Raw genomic sequence first — 22,053 nt, 5'->3', positions numbered from 1 at the left:
TATTTTCAGACATTTTCACTGTTGCCTGTCTGCAGCAGGAATGGCAGCATCCACTTCATCCAGTCAGGGGCATTGCATCTGCCCCTGGGTTAAGGGCACACAAAGGCTAGGGGCACAATGTGTGAGAAAAAGAGAAAATCATGTGACTTCAGTAAAGTGTGACAAACATTCTTTTCTGTTTACAGATTCGACTGGGTTTGGAAGGAATTAGTAGTGTTTTCTGTTTCACATTTCCCCTGTTTCCTACATCATCAGTTTATTTTGAGAACAGATAAATGAGCCAGTTACCTTACAGAAAAAGGAGTCCAATAGATTTCACTTGAAGAAATGATGTGGTTTGTATTTGACTCTGTCATCTGCAGTACTACGTTCTATTGCCAATAAAATCAAAATATTTGTTCACTGATGCAATTATAATGTGATAGTGGAACACTGTAACAGAAACATGTCACTGTGAACAAAAACTTCTCTACAGACAGTATGAAAAAGTGGCATTTGTATAAAATACTGCGTGTGTAGTCTTGTCTCTGAATAGTAGGGGTTTTATTGAATTGTTTTTAATATGCGTTTAAATTTGAAAGGTTCAATCTAGTTCATATCTTAAATTCCTGATGATGTAGAGATTAAAGCTACAGTGTATGTTATAGTAGTATTACATTTGTGGGGCGGGGTAGGGTGACCAGTCAGCAAATGTGAAAAATCGGGACAGGGGATGGGGGGATAATAGGAGCCTATATAAGAAAAAGACCCAAAAATTGGGACTGTCCCTATAAAATTGGTACATCTGGTCACCCTGGGAGGGGGGGGCAGTCTCATTTTAAATGTCTCCAGCGATGGGACTTCAGCTGCCCCTGGGAGAGAGTTCTAATCCAGCTCGTTCCCAGAAATGAATATGGGAAGTGGGGGGAAGGAGGAATTCTGGATTGTCCTTTCTTTTCTCATTTCTCTTTATTCTACGGGAAACACTTGTATCGCACTAAACTTCTCTCCCATCTTGGTGTGTCACTTCAAATTCTTGTAGACACTGCTATGTCACCACTAGGGGTTTAGCCAAGCTCTATGTGTTAAGAGCTCTATAAGGTGTAGCGTGCCATTAGCGTCCGCTAAAGTAATTGAATATTATGGGAGCAGGCCCTTGGTTTTTTTAATCTTTTTCCTTTTTTCTTTCAAATAATAAACTTCTGTTAAAAATAGAAATGCTTTGGGTTGCAATGCTGTTTGTTTGGCCCCACCTACACTCGTTGGTCAAATGGTATTAGAAGCTGGTTTATCAGAAAAGCATTTAAACTGAGAGTTTAAACACTGATCCTTAACTATGTGGCCTTGTACAGATGGGAACAAAAACTTTAGTTTATTTAAAAAAAAAAGTTAAATGAAATGTCCATTTTAAACAAAAAGGTTTGATAAGAAACAGCTCAGAATGTGACTTTGATCTAGGGGCAGTCCTCAGGTTATAGGATGAGGATTTTTTTTCATTTAGTTTGTAACAGATTTTTAAAATATTTCAATCCAGTTTCTAAATTGATAGCTGTGTAATAGTTTCTGTCAGCGTTAGTGGAGCTGTGGCATGCAGTCCTGCTTGTGTTGGTGTCTGTGCCGAGTAGTGCTCCAGAGCTTGGAAGGCAACTCCTTAGAGCTAAGAACTTGCTCCCTTCCGATTTTTGCCCTCCTTTCAATGAAAGAAATAGAGAGAAGATTTCACCAGGATGTATTGATAGTTAATATAAATAGTCCCTGTGATCTTGATTCTGAATTCCATACTGTTGTGGTATCAGAGACCCTATGCAAAGGTCTATTAACCTGACTCCATGTGGGAGCATGGGTTTGTGCTTGTGTATCTTTGAAGTATCAGGGCTTGGTTAAACGATGCATTTTTTTTATTGCACAGACCATGTAATAGATGGAGCATTGTACATACGGACTTGTTTCACTGCATCTTGAAGCTTTTAAATTTAATATTTTCATGGTAGAATGATGCTTAATGATGCTCATCATCAGCTTTTTTCAAATGGCCAGACAGGAACTTAATGGCATCAGTTTGATATTAAATAGTTGATTACATGGGTATTAAACTGGCCAGGTTATTATTGTAACTCTCCCTTCTTTATCCCTTTTCTTCTCCCCTTCTTTCCCCCTCTTCCCCCCCCCCCCCCAAAAAAAAGAGAAAAAGCTTGTTTCCTGTTAGGGATTCTTCATTATGGAAACTTGGTAATTATGCTGCAGTAGGTTCTTCAGACTCTCTGCTGAAAGTGGTTAATAATGACACATTGCAGTACTTCCAGTGTCTGGCCTCTGTAATCTGTTTCCTGTATTTGTTGAGTCTTCATATCTCTGTCCAGCTTTCCCTTTAAATTTCTGCAATTTTTAAGCTTTGTTCCAGGATTTCTCTCTGGCACAGAATGTGATCCAGAATGCTTTTCTGTCATGTTTCCACATCCAAGCAAAAAGAAAAGCACAGCTGTTGAATAAGGATCTTCTAAAATCCAATCTCTTAAAAATAAAATTTTAAAATGTTTGAACAGTGTAAGTACAGAAAGTGTTCTCCACATTATCTAGATCCTATGACAATCCTTTATCTCCTATAGATCCATCAGTGTCCCTGTAGACTCTCCCCATAACTACAAGACCTCTGCTGGCATGGGCTAAGTCTGGTATGCTGGGGAGTCTGCCAGTTTGCTCTGCACTGTCTTCAGAGCTGCAGTTGTTTAGACAGGTCTCTCTCTGCAGAGCATTAGAACCCGATTCTGGAAATCACTAAATTTTACAGGGTTGGGAGAGAATTTGTAAATTGTTATGTTTTAGCTCCTGATTTATATAACTTAGGTTGGGATTCAGAGGAGTAATTCCTATCATCAGCTGCAGATCCGATTCCACAGGAAATGGCAGCAAGACAAAGGAATCTTTCGACAAAACTATACAGAATATAGGCAATGTAAGCCCATCTTTTTATGCCTCTTTTCCTCTATTAGGAGTTGTTTTAATAGAGACAAACCATCTACATCTTAAGGTTTTCGACTGTCTCTGTCACCATAATATCTAAGCACTGTAATACTTCTTGAATTGCAGCTAAAAAGCTGGTTATCCATATATTAACAATATAATAGTCTTTTGAGTGCCAAATATAACTTCTGTATAACAGATTGTACACCACTAGGTAAAACATACAGGATGCCCAATTCAGGTAAAACGAGTTTTGATGGAAATTTATTTTCTCCATTCTCTGATTTATTTATTTTTTTTGACACTTTAATTGTGCCACCTTATGCATCATCATACTCTTGCCCATAATATTGATAAGGTGGTAACACCTGGAAGTACATCTAATATGCACTGCTGTGCACCATTCATAAAGGAACTTCATTTACTCTATCAAGGCATTTTGAAACTTCTTAACAACTCAGAGGCAAACTAGGGTTATACTCCAGATGTCATTGAAGAAACTTGTATAGTTCTGCCAGATCATGAATCTGGACAAACATCATGATGAACATACATCAACAGAATTTCTATCTTTTATTTTTTTAACTAGTTCAATATTTGTTTTGTTTCTCAGCAGAGAGAACTTTGTGGTGGGCAGAATTAGGTGTGTGAAGATCTTATCCTTTGTCTGCAGTATCAAGTAATAGCCGTTTGCCAGAGGCTGTACATCAATAGGTGTAGAGTGTGATTTGATAGAAATCTTTTGTAGTCATTTCTACAAGGTATTTCTTTGCTTCATAAGTGATAAGCAGCATAAACCTCTTACCTCACTTATTTTTGTCTTGATCCATCAATATGAAGAATTCTATGTGTGCAGGATCTTGGAAGCCAAATCTTTGCTATATGTAATTACATTCTAGAATGTAGAGCGGATGTAGTCTAATGAAAACCATCCAGCACAAGACAGACACACCTGAATGAGAACAGAGCTGTTTTGATTTGAGTCAATTTGTGAGCACTTCATCATTCTCTCCTTGTACGTTGGTGTTCTCCCTCTTGAGAAACTTTCTGCTGAATGTAAATAAAAATAAAATTAAAACAAGGAATGTGAAGGCCTTGTGCAAGGCTTGCCATGTGGTCTCTCTTTATTTTTTTATTCCTGGTTTTCCTTTGTCACGTTTCCTAACTCAACACTGAATAAGCTGCCCTTCTAGTTACAAAGTAAATGTCTATACATGTGCATGCATATTTTTAAGATTAAGAGAAAAAGGGCCTGAAAAAAAATTGTTTTGATAAATGAAGAGACTTTTTTTTTCCTTTTTGAAAACAAAAGGAGACTAACTAAAACCCAACAAAGGATAAGCTGCTTTTTTGGTTTTGTTTGTTTGTTTGTTTGTTTCTAAGGTGGGTTTTAGCCTCCTTTTGCCCCTTGCAAACTGCAGGGATTTTCAAGGGATTGGAGAAATAAGATATCTAGTATTCATGTCAATGGATAACATTATTACATGAGTTACTTGGTAAAGTAATAGTGTGGTGTCAGTGTTGTCTGCCAAGGAGGCTACTCAAGAAAAGAGCTTGACACAAATAGAAGATAGTACACTCAGTTTCATTGTTCCTTTTAGAAAAAGTGGAGAGTGTGTGAAGAATGAGAGAGAGCAAGTAGACTCCTAGTCATTAAAAAGATGAGGGCGAATGGAAAACTGCAAGAACGAAGGGAAGGGAAAATGGGACTCTGGTATATTGGGTTAATTTTGAAAGCAGATTGAGACTTGTGTAATTGTAAAGGGAAAGATTAATGAATTTATTTTTAAATGCTTCTAAGTGTTTTTTTCACAGGTTTACCTTGTTAAATCTTAAATCCCACCTCTTTAAATTGGCAGGTTCCATATTAGTTTCATAATGGGCACAATGCCAGCCCCACCAGTTCTGAGGTTATGCCACATTGTTTCCCTTGATAACTTGAATTTCACTTGCATAGATTTCAGTCATTCATGTTTTTATTGGTTTTATAGTGAATAAATTAGCTCAGCTCTATAAAGCCTTGCTGCATATTGTAGATTAATTAGTACATTCTTCAGATATCTCTAGAAGCTAGATATGCCCAACCCAGTTTTCCTTCCTGTCCACCAACCCCTACACCCATACATACATCCTTGATGTCTGTCAGTCTGCTGAGCTAACCTCCTAGTACTTAACATCTGGACTAGCAGTTTTATTGCTGTATATTATTTGTATTATAGACCCCCTTAAAGCACTACTCTCTTATGTGCCAGTCCCAGTGGAAAAGAGTTGACAATCTAAAAAGACAATAGAGACAAAGGATGGGAGAAAGGAAGAATTGTTGACTCCATTGTATGGATAGAGATTAAGCAACTTGCCCTGAGTCTCTCTGAGTCTGTGACAGACTTGACCAGGAATTGACCCAAGTTTCCCTGAGTCCCAGTGCAGAGTGATGAGATCCTCTTTCCTTTCAATGTTGGCAGCTCATGAAGGTTTTGCGTTGGCTGATACTCTTCCTCTAGAACAGTGGTTCCCAAACTGGGGGTTGTGAAATGTTACAGGAGGTTCTCGGGGGTGGGGGGGATCCATAATGGCGGACAGAGCTGTCCCTCGGGATCCTGAGCAGCCTGGGGCCAGCAGCCCAGAGCCCCTGGACTTCCAAGAGCTAAGCAGATCAAAGTAAGCCTATCTATCACACTGAGGAGATTTACACTTCAAGATTCCTTATAAGAAATGGAAAGGGAAGTGGATATTTTTTGCTGATTTTTAAAATTAAATAGGCAGCTAGTATTGTTTTTGTTTTTTTTTAATTCTTATGAAGAACAAGTTTAAGCTTTGTTGTAATGTGCGTTGTTTGCCTGGACTGCTCAAGACCTGAGTGCTTGTGTAGAAGGAACTCTTTGAGTTGGCTTCTTAAATACCTTCCTGCTGTTTCACATCTGATACTCCTTGATGAAACTATAGGAGCCTTGTCTTATAACAGACTTATTCAAAGTGATCCAATATCTCACTTTCGTAGCTTGTAAGAGTGTTGCCATTTTCATAATGTAATAATACTGTAATGATAGATAATAATAAATAGTGTGTAATATGCATGTCATAAAACAAATTTTATATTTCCCAGTTCACTGCTTTTATAATTTATACTCAGATAAAGGAGAAAAATCCCTGGAAATATTCATTTTTTTAGGAGGGGGTTCGCGAGACTGGACATTTTAGTGAAAGGTGTTCACAGGTTGTTGAAATTTGGGAACCACTGCTCTAGAACAGTGTTCCTCAATGACTGGTCGATGGACCGGCTCTGGTCCCTGAGATCTCCCTGACAGTTTAGGAAGGCAGGAAGCTGGTCCCTGATATCAAAAAGGTGGGGAAACACTGCTCTAGAGTGGCACTTTATAGATACTTTGACACTATAAAATTTGCTTTTACTATTTTTATCAATTCAAAATGTATTTGTTTGTCTGCAAATACAAAGCTGATTCTGGAGCTGTGCCAATGCTGCCAAGTGGAATAGGTTCCCTAAAAACTGAAAGAACACTGAACTGTATGATTTGATTGTCTTAAATTATCACATATTGTTTGGAAAATGTCTAAAGAAAATTATAGACTGGGAACTTATTGATCTATAAGGGTGCAGTTCTGCAAGCCCTATTCACATGAAGAATCCTTTAGGAACTTGGTAAGTACAGGCTACTTGTTTAGGTGCGTGAGGTCAGGGGCGGCTCTAGGCACCAGCAAAACAAGCTGGTGCCTAGGGCGGCAAAATGTAGGGGGCGTCCCCTGCCGCCGGGGAGGGCGGGAGGCTGGGCTGGCGGACCTGCCGCAGTCATGCCTGCGGGAGGTCCACCGGAGCCCGGGACGAGCGGACCTGCCGCAGGCATGACTGCGGAGGGGGCGCTCGTCCCGCGGCTCGGCTGGACCTCCCGCAGGCATGCCTGCGGCAGGTAAACAGGAGCCGCGGGACCACGGCACCCGCCGCACTCATGCCTGCGGCAGGTCCGCTCGTCCCGGGCTCCGGTTGACCTGCCGCAGTCATGCCTGCGGGAGCTTAACCGGAGCCGCGGGAAGAGGGGACCCGCCGCAGGACCGGGGAAGGGCAGCGCAGCGCACCGCGCTGCTTGGGGCAGCCTGATTTCTAGAGCCGCCCCTGCGTGAGGTAATAGCTTTTATTGGACCAAAACTTCATATCCTGGGACCAGCACGGCTAGAACAACACTGCAAACAACTTTAAGTGTTCTCAGGATAACATCTCTGACTATTTTAGATTAGATTTTATATCTTTGTTTAATATCTGCAGTGGGGAGGAAAAAACTACATCTCTCAATGAAATGATTTGTTTTAGAGACTACTTGACTCTTACTCTGTTAAAACTTAAAAAAAACCAAAAACCTCTTGGTGCACAATTTCACTATTGCATGCACACAGAAAAATGAATAGTGTGCCAAGTGCAGACCCCCTGTATCTTTTTAAAGTCATCTTTTTTTTTGCTGCCATGCTTCACAAATTGTTGCCCCTAATACACAATCAGTAATAAATAGCTCTCCCTGCTGCCTGCCTGTCTGCTTCTGTAATTTTTTTTTTGTCCTCACTGCTTTCTCAGAGATCAGATATGCCCATCAAAAAGCAAGCTGGCAACTTTCTAAGCTTTGGCATTGATGAGTCAAATGTGAATCTTGTTGGCTGGGATAAACTTCACCTGGACACAGCATCTGCTCAGCAATTTGTCACTGTTCTTTTTTTCTGCCCTTAAGCTGTTTTGACACCAGAGGCTTGTTAGCTCAATGCAGTGCATCACATCAAGCATCAGTAATGATTGTTTTCATCACATTTCCCAATGTGAATTGAAGCTTGTTGAAAACAGAATTGTGTAATGTGGCATTATTTTAGTGGTTGGGTAAGAGCAGTAGTTGATGGCATTAATTTAGCAGTTTATATAGCTGCAAAAGAACATTGAAAGAAATGAGTTAATCAGCAATAACGTATATTGCAAAATGTGTGTTACTGTGTAAACACTTATAAAAGAAGCTGCCATGATGTTGTAGTGCAGAGAGTTACTGTCGTGTGGTTTAGTTTCCTCTTGTGGATTTAAAAATTGAGCCTTTTTTTTTCTTTGAATTTAGCTCCTTTGGATTGTCTAGTGTTAATGAACTGACACACAAATCCAGCAGTGAAATAATTACCTTGGTTGAAATTGGATGTAGGATTTTACATAGTCATCTGGATTATATTTCCCTTTAACTCAAACAGTTCCTCATGCAAGCAAAAAGTGTGACAAATCATGTTATACTTAGCTTCTGTTCTCTATTTTAATTACAGTACCACACAAAAAAGGGTGTTTTCTCATTTCACGGATTTTATAGATCTCATCAATGGTTTGGCAAATGATCTATCCAAACAGAGAGTGCCATATATGTGGTCGCTTTAAGAAACACAGCAAATCATCTAGATAAAAAAGCCATAAATGTTTGCTTTAATTACATATCTAGAATGCAAATTATTTTTGGATTACAAAGTCTGCTTAGAAGAGGGCTTAATTACTAATTGGTGCTTCATTTAGGTAAGAAATTGTCTAAAATTCCATCCAGTTTAACCCTTTTTTTGCCATTTGTTATAGTATCTCCATACATATCCTTCTTCATTTTTGTGGCATAGGCAAGAAGCATGGATCACACTGGAACTGTGTTTGGGTGTTTTTTGTACTGGATTAATTTTGAGCATGAGTTATCTGTGGTGCGGAGGCATTAGCAATCGAAACCTGTGTTTAGCTGCTTTCCATTGTTCTGTGCCTCTGATCACTGACTGGCAGCTTTTCCTTTCTGCATGGAAACCCATAAAATAGGAATAGTAAGTGATAAGACCAGCAGTGTTGCTCTTACCTTTAGAATAGCAGACCCTGGATGGTTTACTTCTGGGGGAATTCTGTGCCTAAAAATTCTGTACACGATATTTTAAAATTCTGCAGAATTCTGTACATTTTATTTGTCAAAATAACACTATATAATCATGCCAGTTTCAATTATTTTGGTAATTTATTTCAAAATACCGGTCAGCAACTATGTCCGTAACAATACAGGCACACAAAAACATTCCCCCAGGAGTAGAGAGTTAAAGAAACCCCTACAACAACTCAGTTCCTGTTCCTCTGCCTCCTCTCAACCCCCAGAGCCCAGCCAAGGGGCCCTCCTGTCCAGACGTTCACATCCTCTCCCCCTCAGAGTCCAGATGAGGAGCCCTCCACTGCCCAGACACTGCCATCTCCTCCCCGCCCGAGCCCAGCTGCCCCCCCCCAGCCCAGACACTCACACCTCCTACCCCCCAAAAGCCCAGGGATCCAGAGGAAAAAACAGCCTAATGCTGGGTGCCAAGCTTGCATGGAGTTTCCTGTGCACTGCCACCTGCTTCCTTCAGGGCATGCACCCTCCTCACCCCCCCCCCCCGAACTTGTTTTCTATTTGCAAGCTGGGCTCTGCTTGGTCCAGTGACTCCTAGTAGTGGCCAACATCTCTGCAGCCCATTTCTGTGGGGGGAAAAGGAAATTCTGCATGCCCAACATAATTTCTGCAAAATTCTGCATTGCGCAGTGGTGCAGAATTCCCCCAGGAGTAATGGTTGCATCTAGCGGTCAAGTAAGCTAAAAAGGTTTTGTCTATAGCAAAGTTATTCATAGAGAGAACACAATGGAATTAATATAATGTAATAGTTGTAACTAACTTTTTTTTTCTAGTGGAGTTACCATAGCTAGTGTGGTAGTTTTATGTTTGAAAACAAGAATGGCTAAATATTGCAGGGCAAAAAATTGTCCATTAACAACCCTGTACTCCCAAATGTGACAGATTAGAATCTCTTTGTCTTATATTTTCTAAAGCATCTGTCCTCATGGTACCAGAGTGCTGAGCGCCACTATTGCAACACTGTGTGGGTCTGGCCTAAGGATTTAAGGGATGCTGCTTAGTGAGATTCTTTGGGATGTATCCCAAACTCAACAGACTGACTTGACATAAAAAGGGGTGAGTGTATGGGTGAGAGAGAGTGATCTTAAGATCCCCAGCTCTTCTTTGAGTAGTAGCCCTATGGGTGCTCCATGTCAGGTGCCCATGCGCCTGTCGAGCCCTTGATCAGAGATTTTCAGTTAGCAGTGTCCATTTGGTCTGCACATGTGCCCTGTACTTCCTTATGCCGGATACCAAGGTTGTACAGGGATGTGCTGCAATGTTCCCTCTAATTTTTCCCATCCATGTCTGGAATGAATTTTGTTATGTGCACCAATATGGAGGTGGGGTGTGTGTGTGTGTGTGTGTGTGTGTGTGTGTGTGGGGAGGGGGCCTTAGGGGTTTGGAACTCAGGGCTGGGGCGCAGAGGGTTGGGGTTTGGAGGGGTGAGGGCTTTGGCTGGGTGTGCGGGCTCTGGGGTAGGCTGGGATGAGGACTTTGAAGTGCAGGAGGGGGCGTTGGGCTTGGGCTGCAGGGGGGTGAGGGCTCTGGGCTGGGGCCAGGGATGAGGACTTTGGGGCGCAGGAGGTGGATGAGGCCTTGTGCAGAGTGTTTGGGTGTGCGGGGGGTGGGGGTTGAGGGCTCCAGCTGGGGGTGCGGGCTCTGGGGTGGGGCTGGGAATGATGAGTTTGGGGTGCAGGCTGCCCTGGGGCTGGGGCCAGAGGACTCCCCGCCAGCCCTCTCCCTGCCGGCAGCAGCTAAGGGAGAGAGGCGCCTCTCCCTGCTGGCAGGAGCTCCAGGGCTGGGGCCAAGATGCCTCTCCCCAGAGGCAGCAGCTCCGGGTATGGGGCCAGAGGCCTCCCCCACAGCCTTCTCCCCGCCAGGAGGAGTCCTTCAAGTCCTGGTGTACGAAGGAGAGGTACAGCTCCGATGGGGTCTTGCTACTTTCTATCAGCAAAGACACTTGGAACTGGCACTGTCAAGTTCAGCCCAGCTGTTGGTACTCTCACATCCAGCACCAAGCAAGCAACTGCACCAGACACCTTCAGCATCTTCTTTGGTAGGCCCACCACTGGTGGTAGTGCCTTCAGCGACCGTGTCAGTACTGATCCCCTATTCAGTATCCAGCAGTTGAGATGTACTAAGGACCACTTCATAACAGATGAAACAGAGTCCCTGCTCTTCTTGGTACCGAGACACCGGTCTGCAACTACCATCCTCTGGAACTGCAGGACTTTCCACCGTTTTCTGTGGGTGCTCCTCCTTTGGATGAGATGGAGGAGAATGAAGGAGACTTCCAGGCAATCTCCTCTATTTCTGTTCAGGGTTCTCCAACATATCCTTTCAGGAGCCCTTTCTCTGAAAGTAATAGGGAAGATCAGGCTTATTATCAAGGGTGTATGGCAACCTTGCATGCCACCCCCACTTCTGTATGGGCCCCCCACTGACCATACTGGTACCTATTGGCTGTCTATCAACAACATTTTGCCAGACCTTCGGTACCATCTCATAGAGAGGCCACAGTTGTAACAACCCTCTCCTTCCCCACCAGTCCCCCCACAGTTGGAGGCTTTTGAGGAGCAGGAAGCTAGGCCAGATAAGGAGGCCACTCCTCAAACACCTATTTCATTGTCTATGGACAAGGCAGTTATGCCTCTGCCACCATCCATGGCTGGTGGTGGATGTGTAAAGGAGTGGGATAGGCAACATTTCTCTAAGTCTATTCCATATGACAAGGACCAGACAAGGCTAGATCTTTTTGGGTGAAAGGTCTATTTATCAGTAACCCTGTAATTCAGGATCACAAATTATCAGGTGGTCATGGCCACATGTAATTTTACAGACTATAAACAGATTCATGGCTTTTATTGAACATCTGCCACAAGAACATAAGGAGCAATTCCAGTCCATTATCTCAGAGGGCCAGCTGATGGCAGAATTGCTCTTCAAGCATCATTGGATGCTGTGGACATTGCTGCTAGGTTAATTCCATGGCAGTGGTTATGTGCAGGGCATCATGGCTCCATCTCTTGGGGTTTCAGAGAGAAGTATAGAACACTGTTGAGGACTCCCTTTTGATAGTCTTAAGGTGTTATTGGAAACCACAGATGAGCCCTGGCACACTTTAGAGGATTCTAGGGCTATTTTATGATCCCTGAGCATATGTACACCTACAGATAAGAAAAGGTTTAGTAGATCAGACTGCCCAGAGATCACATCCTGCTCAGTTTTCAAGTTCCATTGAATCCCTAGAAAAACAAATTCAAGAGAGAAAGGGGCCCCCCACTGCCCTCCATGTTTGCCCAGGCATCTTCAAAGCAACAGTTTTCATGGGTTGGTTGAGGGTTCAAATCCTCCTGCACTTCTGGATTTACAGCTGTGCCCATTAGCCCATGACAATCCCTGTAAATAAGGTACAGTTTATAGGGACATATTTTGACTTGTTCCAGATTCTACCTTCCCTTAAACAGATTTGTAACCTTGTGTGGTCTGCTATGGGCAATTCAGGGGAGCCTTCAAACCACAATAAAGAACTATCTTCTGCTCCTGGGACATATGGTAGCTTGCATCTTTATGACCAATCATGAAAGACTGTGTCTGCTGCTTCTAGAGTTGGCTCTGAATGACCTGTTCTCCAGTCAGACACATCTTGGACAGACAGGTGACAGTTCCTCTACAAGTGAGCAACTCCTTAGAATTCTGGAAGAATCATCTCAGTGTCTGTGCAGGCATTCCCTTCTGTCACCAAGCCCCACCAGTGACTTTAACAACAGATGTATCACAGTTGGAATGGGAGTCCACCACCGCAGTACCCCCATGACTCAGGGCAGATAGACAACTCAAAAAGTCAGTTCCCACATCAATCTGTTGGAGCTCAAGGCTGTCAGGAATACTTGCCTTCATTTCCTACCCCTCATCAGGAGCAGATCAGTTAGGGTCATGGTGGACAATGTATCCAGCATGTTCTTTATCAACACACAGAGAGGAGTAAGATCTTCCTCCCCATGCACTGAAGCCATCAAACTATAGAATTGGTGCATAGCTCATCAGATCCAAATTTCAGAAGTCTGCCTCCCAGGTATTCAGAACACCAGTCTCACAGGATTATGAATGGATGCTAGACATTGAAGTTCTCCACAGCATATTCCTAAAATGGGGACTGCCAGAGGTTGGATCTCTTCACCACCTCCAGGAACAGGAAGTGTCTTCTGCTCAAGAGTGGGTCTGGACATTCACTCCTTGGGAGATGTCTGTGATGGTTCCCACTGGGGTGCCACCTGGAACTGAGGTACCACTGAGCCCTCTTATCCACCAGCCTGGGCTCCCTCTCACACTGTGCTGCTGTGACAAGTTGCAAAGCCCCCCAAGCTTGCACTGTCACCAGCATTCACACAGGTAGGGATACACCAGCTGCAATCACATACAGGATCTCTAACCACTAGTCTCCCAGCCTAGGACCCCAAAGCAGTACCATCCTGCCAGGGTCAAATCTGGCCAATATATGGGTTTAACACCTGGTCTGCCTCTCCCTCAGTGTGAAGAGGACCATGCACACTTGTAGTAACCAAGCTGAGATTTTTTCCACAGACACCTTAGTCAAACACATGCTGGTTTGGATTAAAACATAAAATAAATTTAACAACTGCAAAGGATAGATTTTATGTGATTATAAGTGATAGTAAACAGATCAAAGCAGATTACCTAGTAAATAAAACTACAAGCGGAGCTTAACATACTAGGTAGGTAGGATATGAATTAGCAAATTCTCACCCTGAGTGATAAATAGGCTGGCAGATTCTTAAGGCAAAGCTGCCTTGGTTTTGCAACTTGGGTTTCCCAAGTTTTTTCATATACAGGCTAGAAATCCCTTTAGCCTGGGATCATCACTTTCCCCAGTTCAGTCTTTGTTCCTCAGGGGTCTCCAGGTGTGTTGTAGGAAGACTGAGGTACTATCATGATGTCATTTCTCCCCCCCCCCTTTATATCTTCTTCCCGGTTGCTGGAAAGCTCTTTTACTGTGACCTGGGTCAAACAGTTCCCATTGTGTATTGCTATCTCTGAGAGGTTTCTATTGTACACAGTTCCTGAGGTAATCCTTGTGCTTGTGTACATTTCCTCAATAGCCCATTAACATTGTTTGGCTTTCTTACTGTTGTACCTGAAAGGCTGCTTGTGGGTGTTTTCAACCTCACAATATGTTTCAGTAACACATATATAGCCAAACTTCATAACTTCGCATATAACAATAGCACATACAATCCAATGAGATATTAATGTCTAGCAGATCAAGACTTTTAGAATGATACTTCACAAGGCATACTTTGTACAAAACATCCCAATTACATGACAGTTGTGAATATTGGGGTGCCAGGGTGTGTCAATGCTTTTCTTCTATCTTGGAAGAAGGGTTTGTTTTATGCATTTCCTCTTATGTTGCTGATACCAAGGGTGATGAACGAGATCAGTCAGGACAGAGACGAAGTTATCCTTTATAGTGCCAATCTGCCTGGGACAAGCATGGTAACCTTAACTGTTGAACAATGGTTGGATACATAGGTAAAGTCCCAAACCATTCCTCCTCTCCTATCATGGGATGCAGGTCGGATGCTTAATCCTAACCTAGCAGTTCTGTGCCTTGGGGACTGGCTCCTTGATGGTTCACAGGGTGAGAATCCTACTGCAATATGGAAATACAAGAAGTGTTACTGAATAGTAGAAATTACCTGCAGAAATGGAAGAGATTCTTTCATTGGTGGTGTCATCACTGCCTTCTGCCTGATTTCAGTCATCCTGGATTATCTGTTGGCTCTAAAGAAATCTGGGTTATCAGTTAGTTCAATTAAGGTCCATTTGGCCAGAATATCAGCCTTTCATCATCCGGTAGAAGGATTCTCCATATTTGCTCATCTGGTATCATGTAGGTTATTAAGGGTGTGAGGAACCTCTATCAGCAATTTAGAAACCCTACCCAAACCTAGGACCTTAGCCTGGTACTCAATTACCTTATGAGACTGCCATTGATTCAAATGAAGATCTGTTCTCTGTTGCATTTATCTATGAAGACTGGCCTTTTTAGTAACCATCATGTTGGCCTGTAGGGTAAGGGAGATAGGGCCTTGATGGCAGAGCCCTGCCATCTGCCTCCCGTATGGTGTTCTTTAAGGACAAGGTCTCTTTAGGTCCGCACGCTAAATCCTTACCTAAGGTTCTGTTGGAGTTCCACCTTCATCAGTACATCCATCTTCCAGTGTTTTTCCCGTAGCCACATATTCTTTACAGAAATTCTGTTTACATATCTAGGATCTTAGAAGGGCATTGACCTTCCACTTAGTTAGGACCAAGCAATTTATGAAGTCACTTAGGCTTGTAATTTCCTTTGTGGATAGTTCCACAGGGTCCTTGATCTCTACTGAGAGATGGATGGATATCTGTATGTGTTATCACTTGTTATGATGCTGTGGGCACATTCAACCAGATGGCAGGCAACATCTATGACATTAGTGAAGAATGTACTGGTATCTGAAATATGTGGGGCCGCTATGTGGGGTTTCGATACATACATTTTCAAAACATTATACCCTGACCCATGCTGTCAGATCCATTGTGGCTATTGGTTCTGCAGTACTATCTTCAGTTCTGGACTCTATTCCAAAGCTTTTTCCTCCATCTGGGGATACTGCTTAGAAGTCACTCAAAGTGGAGCACTGGTAGGGATGCTACTCGAAGAAGAAGAGGTTACTCACTTTGTGCAGTCCTCCCCCCCACCATGGGTGCTCCAGTGCTTGTCCTCCTTTCCTGCTGTTTCAGACTGTTCCATATTTGGGAGGAGAAGGAACTGAGAGTGGTTTGCCTGTGCACCCCTATGTAGCCTTGGTATCGGGCATGAGGCGGCATAGGACACATGCATTGGCCAAACAGACACTGCTAACTGAAAATCTTCCATCAAGGGCTCGAGATGCACATGCACACCTGGCACTCCCATAGGGACACTTCTCAAACAATCACATTTACTGCACAAAGTGAGTAACTTCTTCCTGCAGAAGCCCAGGTACTTGCTCCCTTCAGCCCTAGCAGCTGGTTTACCTCTTTTCTTTCCCTCTGAAGATGATGACTTTGAAAATGTTAGAAATTCTAATGGAACTGTCTCATTTGCGTTTTTAGCTCCTTCCCAAATCGGGCGGCCTGCATCTGATTAATACTTCTTGTAGTAGACCCAGGCCAGTTGGGTACAGCAGAGTAGTAGAAAGGAGATATATTGGCCACTGGATAAGCAGTTTTCTGTTCCCTGACTGACCAGAGCAGGGGCTGCTCCAGGCTAGGGGGGACACATGACTCCAATTAGCTGGCAAAGAGTCAGGTGAAGCTGGTAAGCACCTGACTCTAATTAAGGCCTCTATGATACTAAAAAAGGGCTCACTTCAGTCAGGCTGAGGAGAGCCAGCGTGGCTGAAGGGCTGGGTAATGAAGACACACTCAAACCACTGGAAAGGGAGCCCTAAGGTAAGGGTGAAGAAGTTGTTAAGAGAGAGAAGTGGGGGACCTGTGGGGAAGTGACCCAGGGAAATGTAGCAACTCTGGCAGTGAAAGGTTGGCTGCCAACAGCTGCTGCCATTAGGGTCCCTGGGCTGGAACCCGGAGTAGAGGGCGGGCCTGGGTTCCCCCCAACCTGCCAGTACAGAAACACCTTCTGGGAGGGGAAGACAGGCCCCAGTCAGGACAGGAGGCTCAACTGTTCTTGAATAAGCCCCTAGGGACAACAGAGACTGTGGGAGTTCTCTCACCAACCTCCTTGCTGGCTTATGATGAAAAGGGCTCAGTAGACTGTACCCTGGCCCTAGAGACAGAAGGGCTACGTGGAGGGTCGCAGTGAGCCTCTGAGGCTAGCATAAACTGCCTGGAAGCGTGGGACCCATGGGGACTAGGTCGGAGCTCTGCCACATTCTCCTTCACCATCTGGAGTCTTTAGCGCACTCATCACCTGTCTGTGCCTCACTTATTTCCATTTCCTTTTTACACAGACATGTGCTGTTCCTAAATCTTCCCTCCTTTCTTCATTTCCCATCTACTCTTGTTCTTGTACTTTTTTGTACCATTTTCATTGTTTCAGCTGTGCATTTGAGTTGTTCAGGCAAACCATCAAAAAAAAAATGTTGCCTGGTGTAACCCTTCTGCCAAGTGGAGCCATCAGCAAGCAAGGCTGGGTTCAGGATCTAGGGTTTCTTTTCAACAATACAACACAGAACTGGCTCAAGCCCCCACCCAATAACCTGGGAAAATTACACACCAACTCTGGGCACCTCTGAGAGGCAATACTTCCCTACTTGCAAGCACAGAGTCTGAGTGTAGAAAAGAAACTTTTAATGAAAGGAGGGAAGTCACCCAGCATTAATTAGGGAAAATTCCATAAGCAGGATTCATAATCCATAAAACTATGAGCAGGACATGCTCACCAGCGTGCATGGGGCAGTGCCTTCTGTCTCATGTTCTTAAGTTCTACAACCAAAAGTTCCTTTTCTGAGCGCCCTCTCTGCACCCTCACCATACCTCACTCACAGTGGTTGCTCTTGGTCAGGGAGGACCCAGGGTTCAGAGGTTCATCTGTGAGAGTTCACCTCCCACCCAGGTAGAAAGCACCTTCCTTGCTCTCCTATCTGAGTACTTGCTCTGGCTGGCCGTCCCGCCAGCCACGGTTCTTCTCCGTTGGCCACCCTGCCAGCTGCTTGTTCCACTCCCGCCGGCCAACTGCTTGCTGCTCCCACTGGCTGACCATCAGTTACCTTCTGCTGCCACCTGCCTCTCTGCTGTGACCTCTGCAGGTGAGTCTCTTAGTGATTTTCAGCTTTTAGTGGTTTTTCAGCTTTTAGCAGGCTGGGCAGAAACACTGTCTCACCACAAGTGATTTCAGCTCCCATTTAGCACTTAAAATAACACAGACTCCTAGTGGAGCCTGTTCAGCTCTGTCTTTGAACAGTGGTGAGGAACAGGTTAAACCAAACCCTGGAGTCTTAGGGAGAGTCCACACCTCATGGTTGGGACACCTGTCCCCACCTCTCTTACTTTCACAGGGGTCTGGCATTCGAGCCCCTGACTTAACAAGGTCCTTTCAGCTGAGGGTGACCCCCTTATTTGGGACAGGTTAAGCACAGTTCTGCTCCCCTTTATTTATGCAATAAAGTCAACAAAATTGATAACATTTCACTACTTCTGCATTCAGTACTAAAGTGATTTGTAACCCAACACTAGCCAAAGTTGATCACTTTGAGCAACACAGGTCGGTTTGCTGGATATCTTGGCAGAGTAAGGTATGTATCTATAAATACAGTTTGCGCCTGAAGTCTCTCCTCATCCCAGCTAGCTGTCAGGGGAGAACTCATTCAGACCCTGCTTACACTGGTGTTACTGGTTTGACACTGTCCTCGGTTAGGAGTGATAGTGATTCCATCTGATGGCTTTTTGATAGTCGATTTCTTAATTGAAATGCATTGTTTTAGTTCCAGTCTCTAATGAAGGAACCACACATACCTCTACCTCTCTAACTCCATATCTGGTAATATTTAACATTGTTTGTTGACTGTGCCGACTGTTCTCAGAGACCAAGGAGTGAATAAACAATCTTCTCACCTGTAGAGGTTTTCCCTATAGTGTAGCATTTGTTTCAAATAACCAGAGCATTGTGAGAAGGTTTGTGCTGCTCCTACCCATGCCATACCTTGTCCTGTGGATATATAAAAGACTGGTCTCTCAACCTAGCATTCTTCAAAAATACTAAGGATCATATACTTCCCATCCTTACTTGACATGAAAGTCCCATTTGACTTAATGGTATGACGTGTTCAGTATGAATAAGGGTATTGCAATCAGTCTCTAAACAATGTATTTTTTTCTAGCTTACTAACTTTGTGTTCTTCAACTTATTACAAAGAATGCACTGGTAATTAGGAAGGTTGCCTCACATTTGTGTAACAAATCATATTGCAAAGTCTTGCAATCCCAACTCCTATAACTTAGTGCCCCTGTGAAATTGCTCATGTGAGTAAGGGCTGCAGGATCAGGTCCATGAATAGCACCTAAAGTGAAGTATATTGGTTATGCAAAAAAAATACATATACTCAGTTTTGTATTAATACACTAGTTGCCTATAAAAATGCCTAGACTGACTATTATTCTGAGGGTTACAGCAACACTTATATTAAGCCATTCTTGAATTTTAAACTAAAGGATTAGCAGAAAGCACTTTGTGTTACAACTTAAATAGTTCAGTGGAAGGGTGGTGTTTTTTTGTTTTTTTTTAGATGCAGGAAACATCTTGGACTTTACTGGCAGTGCCCAAAGAGTTGGCATGTTACATTTGTTCTAAAGGTTTTAAATTCAAAATTATGAAGCATTCTTTAAATATGCATCTGTTAATGAACTCTTTTTCTCTCTCTCTCTCTTGCTTCCCCTTATTTTTCAGCAAGTCACAGGCAGAAGTTTTGGTGACAAAGATTTTCGGTCTGGATTAGAAAATGGTATTCTGCTGTGTGAGTAAGTAATGCTTTTAGTTTGAACTTCACGTGTAGTTTTGACTAAAGATGGAACCTACACTATTTACTTTAGCTGGTACAATGCAACGGTTGGTTTCCTTTTCTTTTGACTTTGGGTACACTACATAGTTCATCACACTGTTGTTCCAGTGCCAATGGTTTTGTTATGGTGAGAATTGAAATGTGGTTTTAAAAAAGCAAATTTTACAAAGGCCTCCTCCTCCCCCTCTCCCATCCCCATGTAAAGTAAAAGTGATGCTTGCATTTTGGATTTCTTCTGTTTAAAGTGGATGACTGTAGTTTGGAAACAGCGTGCCACACCTGGCCTGCAGACACCTCTCTTGCAATGAAGTGTTTTGGATCCATTCCAGGTTGTACTGTTGGCAAGACGTACCCATCTAGATACAAGCTTATTTGTTCTTGCATCCTTTGAGGTCCAGGCTGTACTCTGAACCTTTTGTACTCTGAACCATTTTTTTTAAAGATAGGCTTGAAGAACATACTTCAGAATTCTTCATAATACAACCAGATCATAGATTTAAATAAAATTCACCAAACTCAACACTCGTGCGTGTGTGTGTGTGTGTGTGTGTGTGAGAGAGAGAGAGAGAGAAAAAGAAAAAAAAAAAAAAAGAAAATCTGGGCTTAGATTTCCAAATAAATCTAAAGGAGTTAAGTGCCCAGTTCACTGCCTTTCAGAGTGATTTGGGTACTTAGTTCCCACAGGCTCCTTTGAAAATACCACCCCTTAGTGAGGAGTTTGAGAAAAGCTACTATAGCTGTCCCATCTGTAGTGGCTAAATTCTGCCCCTACATATGTGTAAGGCTGCTATTTAAAACCAGTGGGAACTGCAAGTCTGAATTTGGCCTTTTGAAGCTTACAAATTAGATGTCTTGTAAACATTAAGCTTGAGAAGTACATTTCTTGTATTTGTTAGAATTCTTTAGTTTTGGAGATGAGAGGAATCTGACTTGGATTCTGCTTTTGATGCTGTATAGTTCAGTTAATACCATTTATTTAAGCAATACGTGGCTTTGGAAAGCTGAACCTAATGTACAGAAATGTATATTTCACTAATGCAATTGAACTTTAACTGTGAAAAGTTAGAGGGTCTGCAGAGCAGAGATGTTCTTATTTACCCATCTTTCCCTCCCCCCAAGCCATATCTTGGCAAAGACGAATATAAATATTGCTGATCCAAGTGGTAATCAATATGCAGATAGCAGTCTGTAGTGATTACATCACAGTGTGTGCAGTGGTTGGTCTTGGATAATTTCTTCCTCCTTAGTGCAAAATACTCGAGTTGGAAGTATTGTGTATTGAATCTCATTAATGTGATTCTTGCTTGTTGGGGTTGAATTGTGTTGGTAAAAGATAATGTGTGTTTGAGGATTAGATCTTAATCTGATCTGCAAATAAACAGAGGTAGTCTGGTTTAAGTAGTGTAAATCTTTCAGATGCAAAGCTTAAGTAACAAATGTTATGCTTTAGTGCTTCCACGAGTATCTATCTCTTAGGAGGCTGTGGGGGCCAGTCATTATAATAGTGGATGAAAATATTGGACTAATTGATCCTTCTACCGACCTGCTGTATGATCTTGGGGAAAATCACTTTTCTCCTTTGTGTCTGTTTACCAGTCTGTACAAAGCATATAATACACCTCTACCCCGCTATAACGCGGTCGTGGGGAGCCAAAAATCCCTATCGTGTTATAGCTGAAACCCCGTTATATTGGAGTGGGGGCGGCAAGGCTCTGGTGGTGATTTAAAGAGCTCCGGGCTCCAGACGCTGCAGGGAGACCCAGGCCATTTAAATCGCTGGCAAGCCCCGCTGCTGCAGCCCGGGGTAGCGGCAGCAGGGCTCCAGCGGTGATTTAAAGGGCCCTGGGCTCCCCACAGTGGCCGAAGCCCCAGGCCCTTTAAATCACCAGCAAGCCCCACTGCCACAGCCCTGGGGTAGCGGTGGCAGGGCTCCAGTGGGATTTAAAGGGCCCAGGGCTCCCTGCAGCAGCTGGAGCCCCAGACCCTTTAAAGTGCCACCCGAGCCCTGCTGCTACCGCGCTATATGTGAACCCGTGTTATATCGGGTCGCATTATAATGGGGTAGAGGTGTACTTGCTGCTTCATGATGTGTTTTATAGGAAGACCATCCAGGGTGCCATGGGTCATCGTCAGAGAGTTTAAAGCCAGAAGGGACCGCCGGATTACCTAGTCTGACCTGCTGTATTTCACAGGTCACCATACCACCCAGCACCCACACACTAAAAGCAAGAACCAAAATTGGACCAAAGTATTACAGTCTAGAGGAGACTAGATTGTAACGTGCCATAGGGAGAGAATAGGAGGGGCCGAGGTGTATCTACACCTGAGGCCCCTGCAGCCACAGGGAAATGATTACATGAGATACACCCAGATAATCCTGGCAATTGACTCGTGCCCACACACTGTAGACGAAGGCAAAAATTCCAAGTATCTGCCAGTCTGATTTCACCAGGCCAGGTTAGTCTGGCATGATCTCTCCTTTGGTAAACCTGTGCCTCTTTACATCCCCTTTACTGTTTACATCCATGAATTTAATTATTTTTTCCTTCAAAAATTTGTTCAAAAGCCTTGGATAATACTGAGGTCACACTAATGTGTCCATAATTGCCCGGATCACCTTTTCCCTCTTTCTTAAAAAT

At 43.3% G+C, this 22,053-nt stretch overlaps 1 protein-coding gene across 3 annotated transcripts in view; it reads left to right on the top strand.

Annotated features, from left to right (window-relative positions):
- The window catches only part of LIMCH1 (LIM and calponin homology domains 1), a 307,869-nt gene that overhangs the window by 76,888 nt on the left and 208,928 nt on the right, over window positions 1-22,053 (top strand). For all 3 annotated transcript variants that reach the window (XM_045018682.1, XM_045018681.1, XM_045018684.1), the window contains exon 2: window positions 19,303-19,373. In XM_045018682.1, coding sequence (XP_044874617.1) covers window positions 19,303-19,373 — 71 coding nt within the window. The remainder of the gene's footprint in view (window positions 1-19,302; window positions 19,374-22,053) is intronic.

This window comes from Mauremys mutica, chromosome 5, assembly GCF_020497125.1.
Source record: "Mauremys mutica isolate MM-2020 ecotype Southern chromosome 5, ASM2049712v1, whole genome shotgun sequence".
NCBI classification, from domain to species: Eukaryota; Metazoa; Chordata; order Testudines; family Geoemydidae; genus Mauremys; species Mauremys mutica.
Note: the sequence above shows the minus strand (reverse complement) of the source record. Positions and strands in the feature narration are given on the sequence as shown.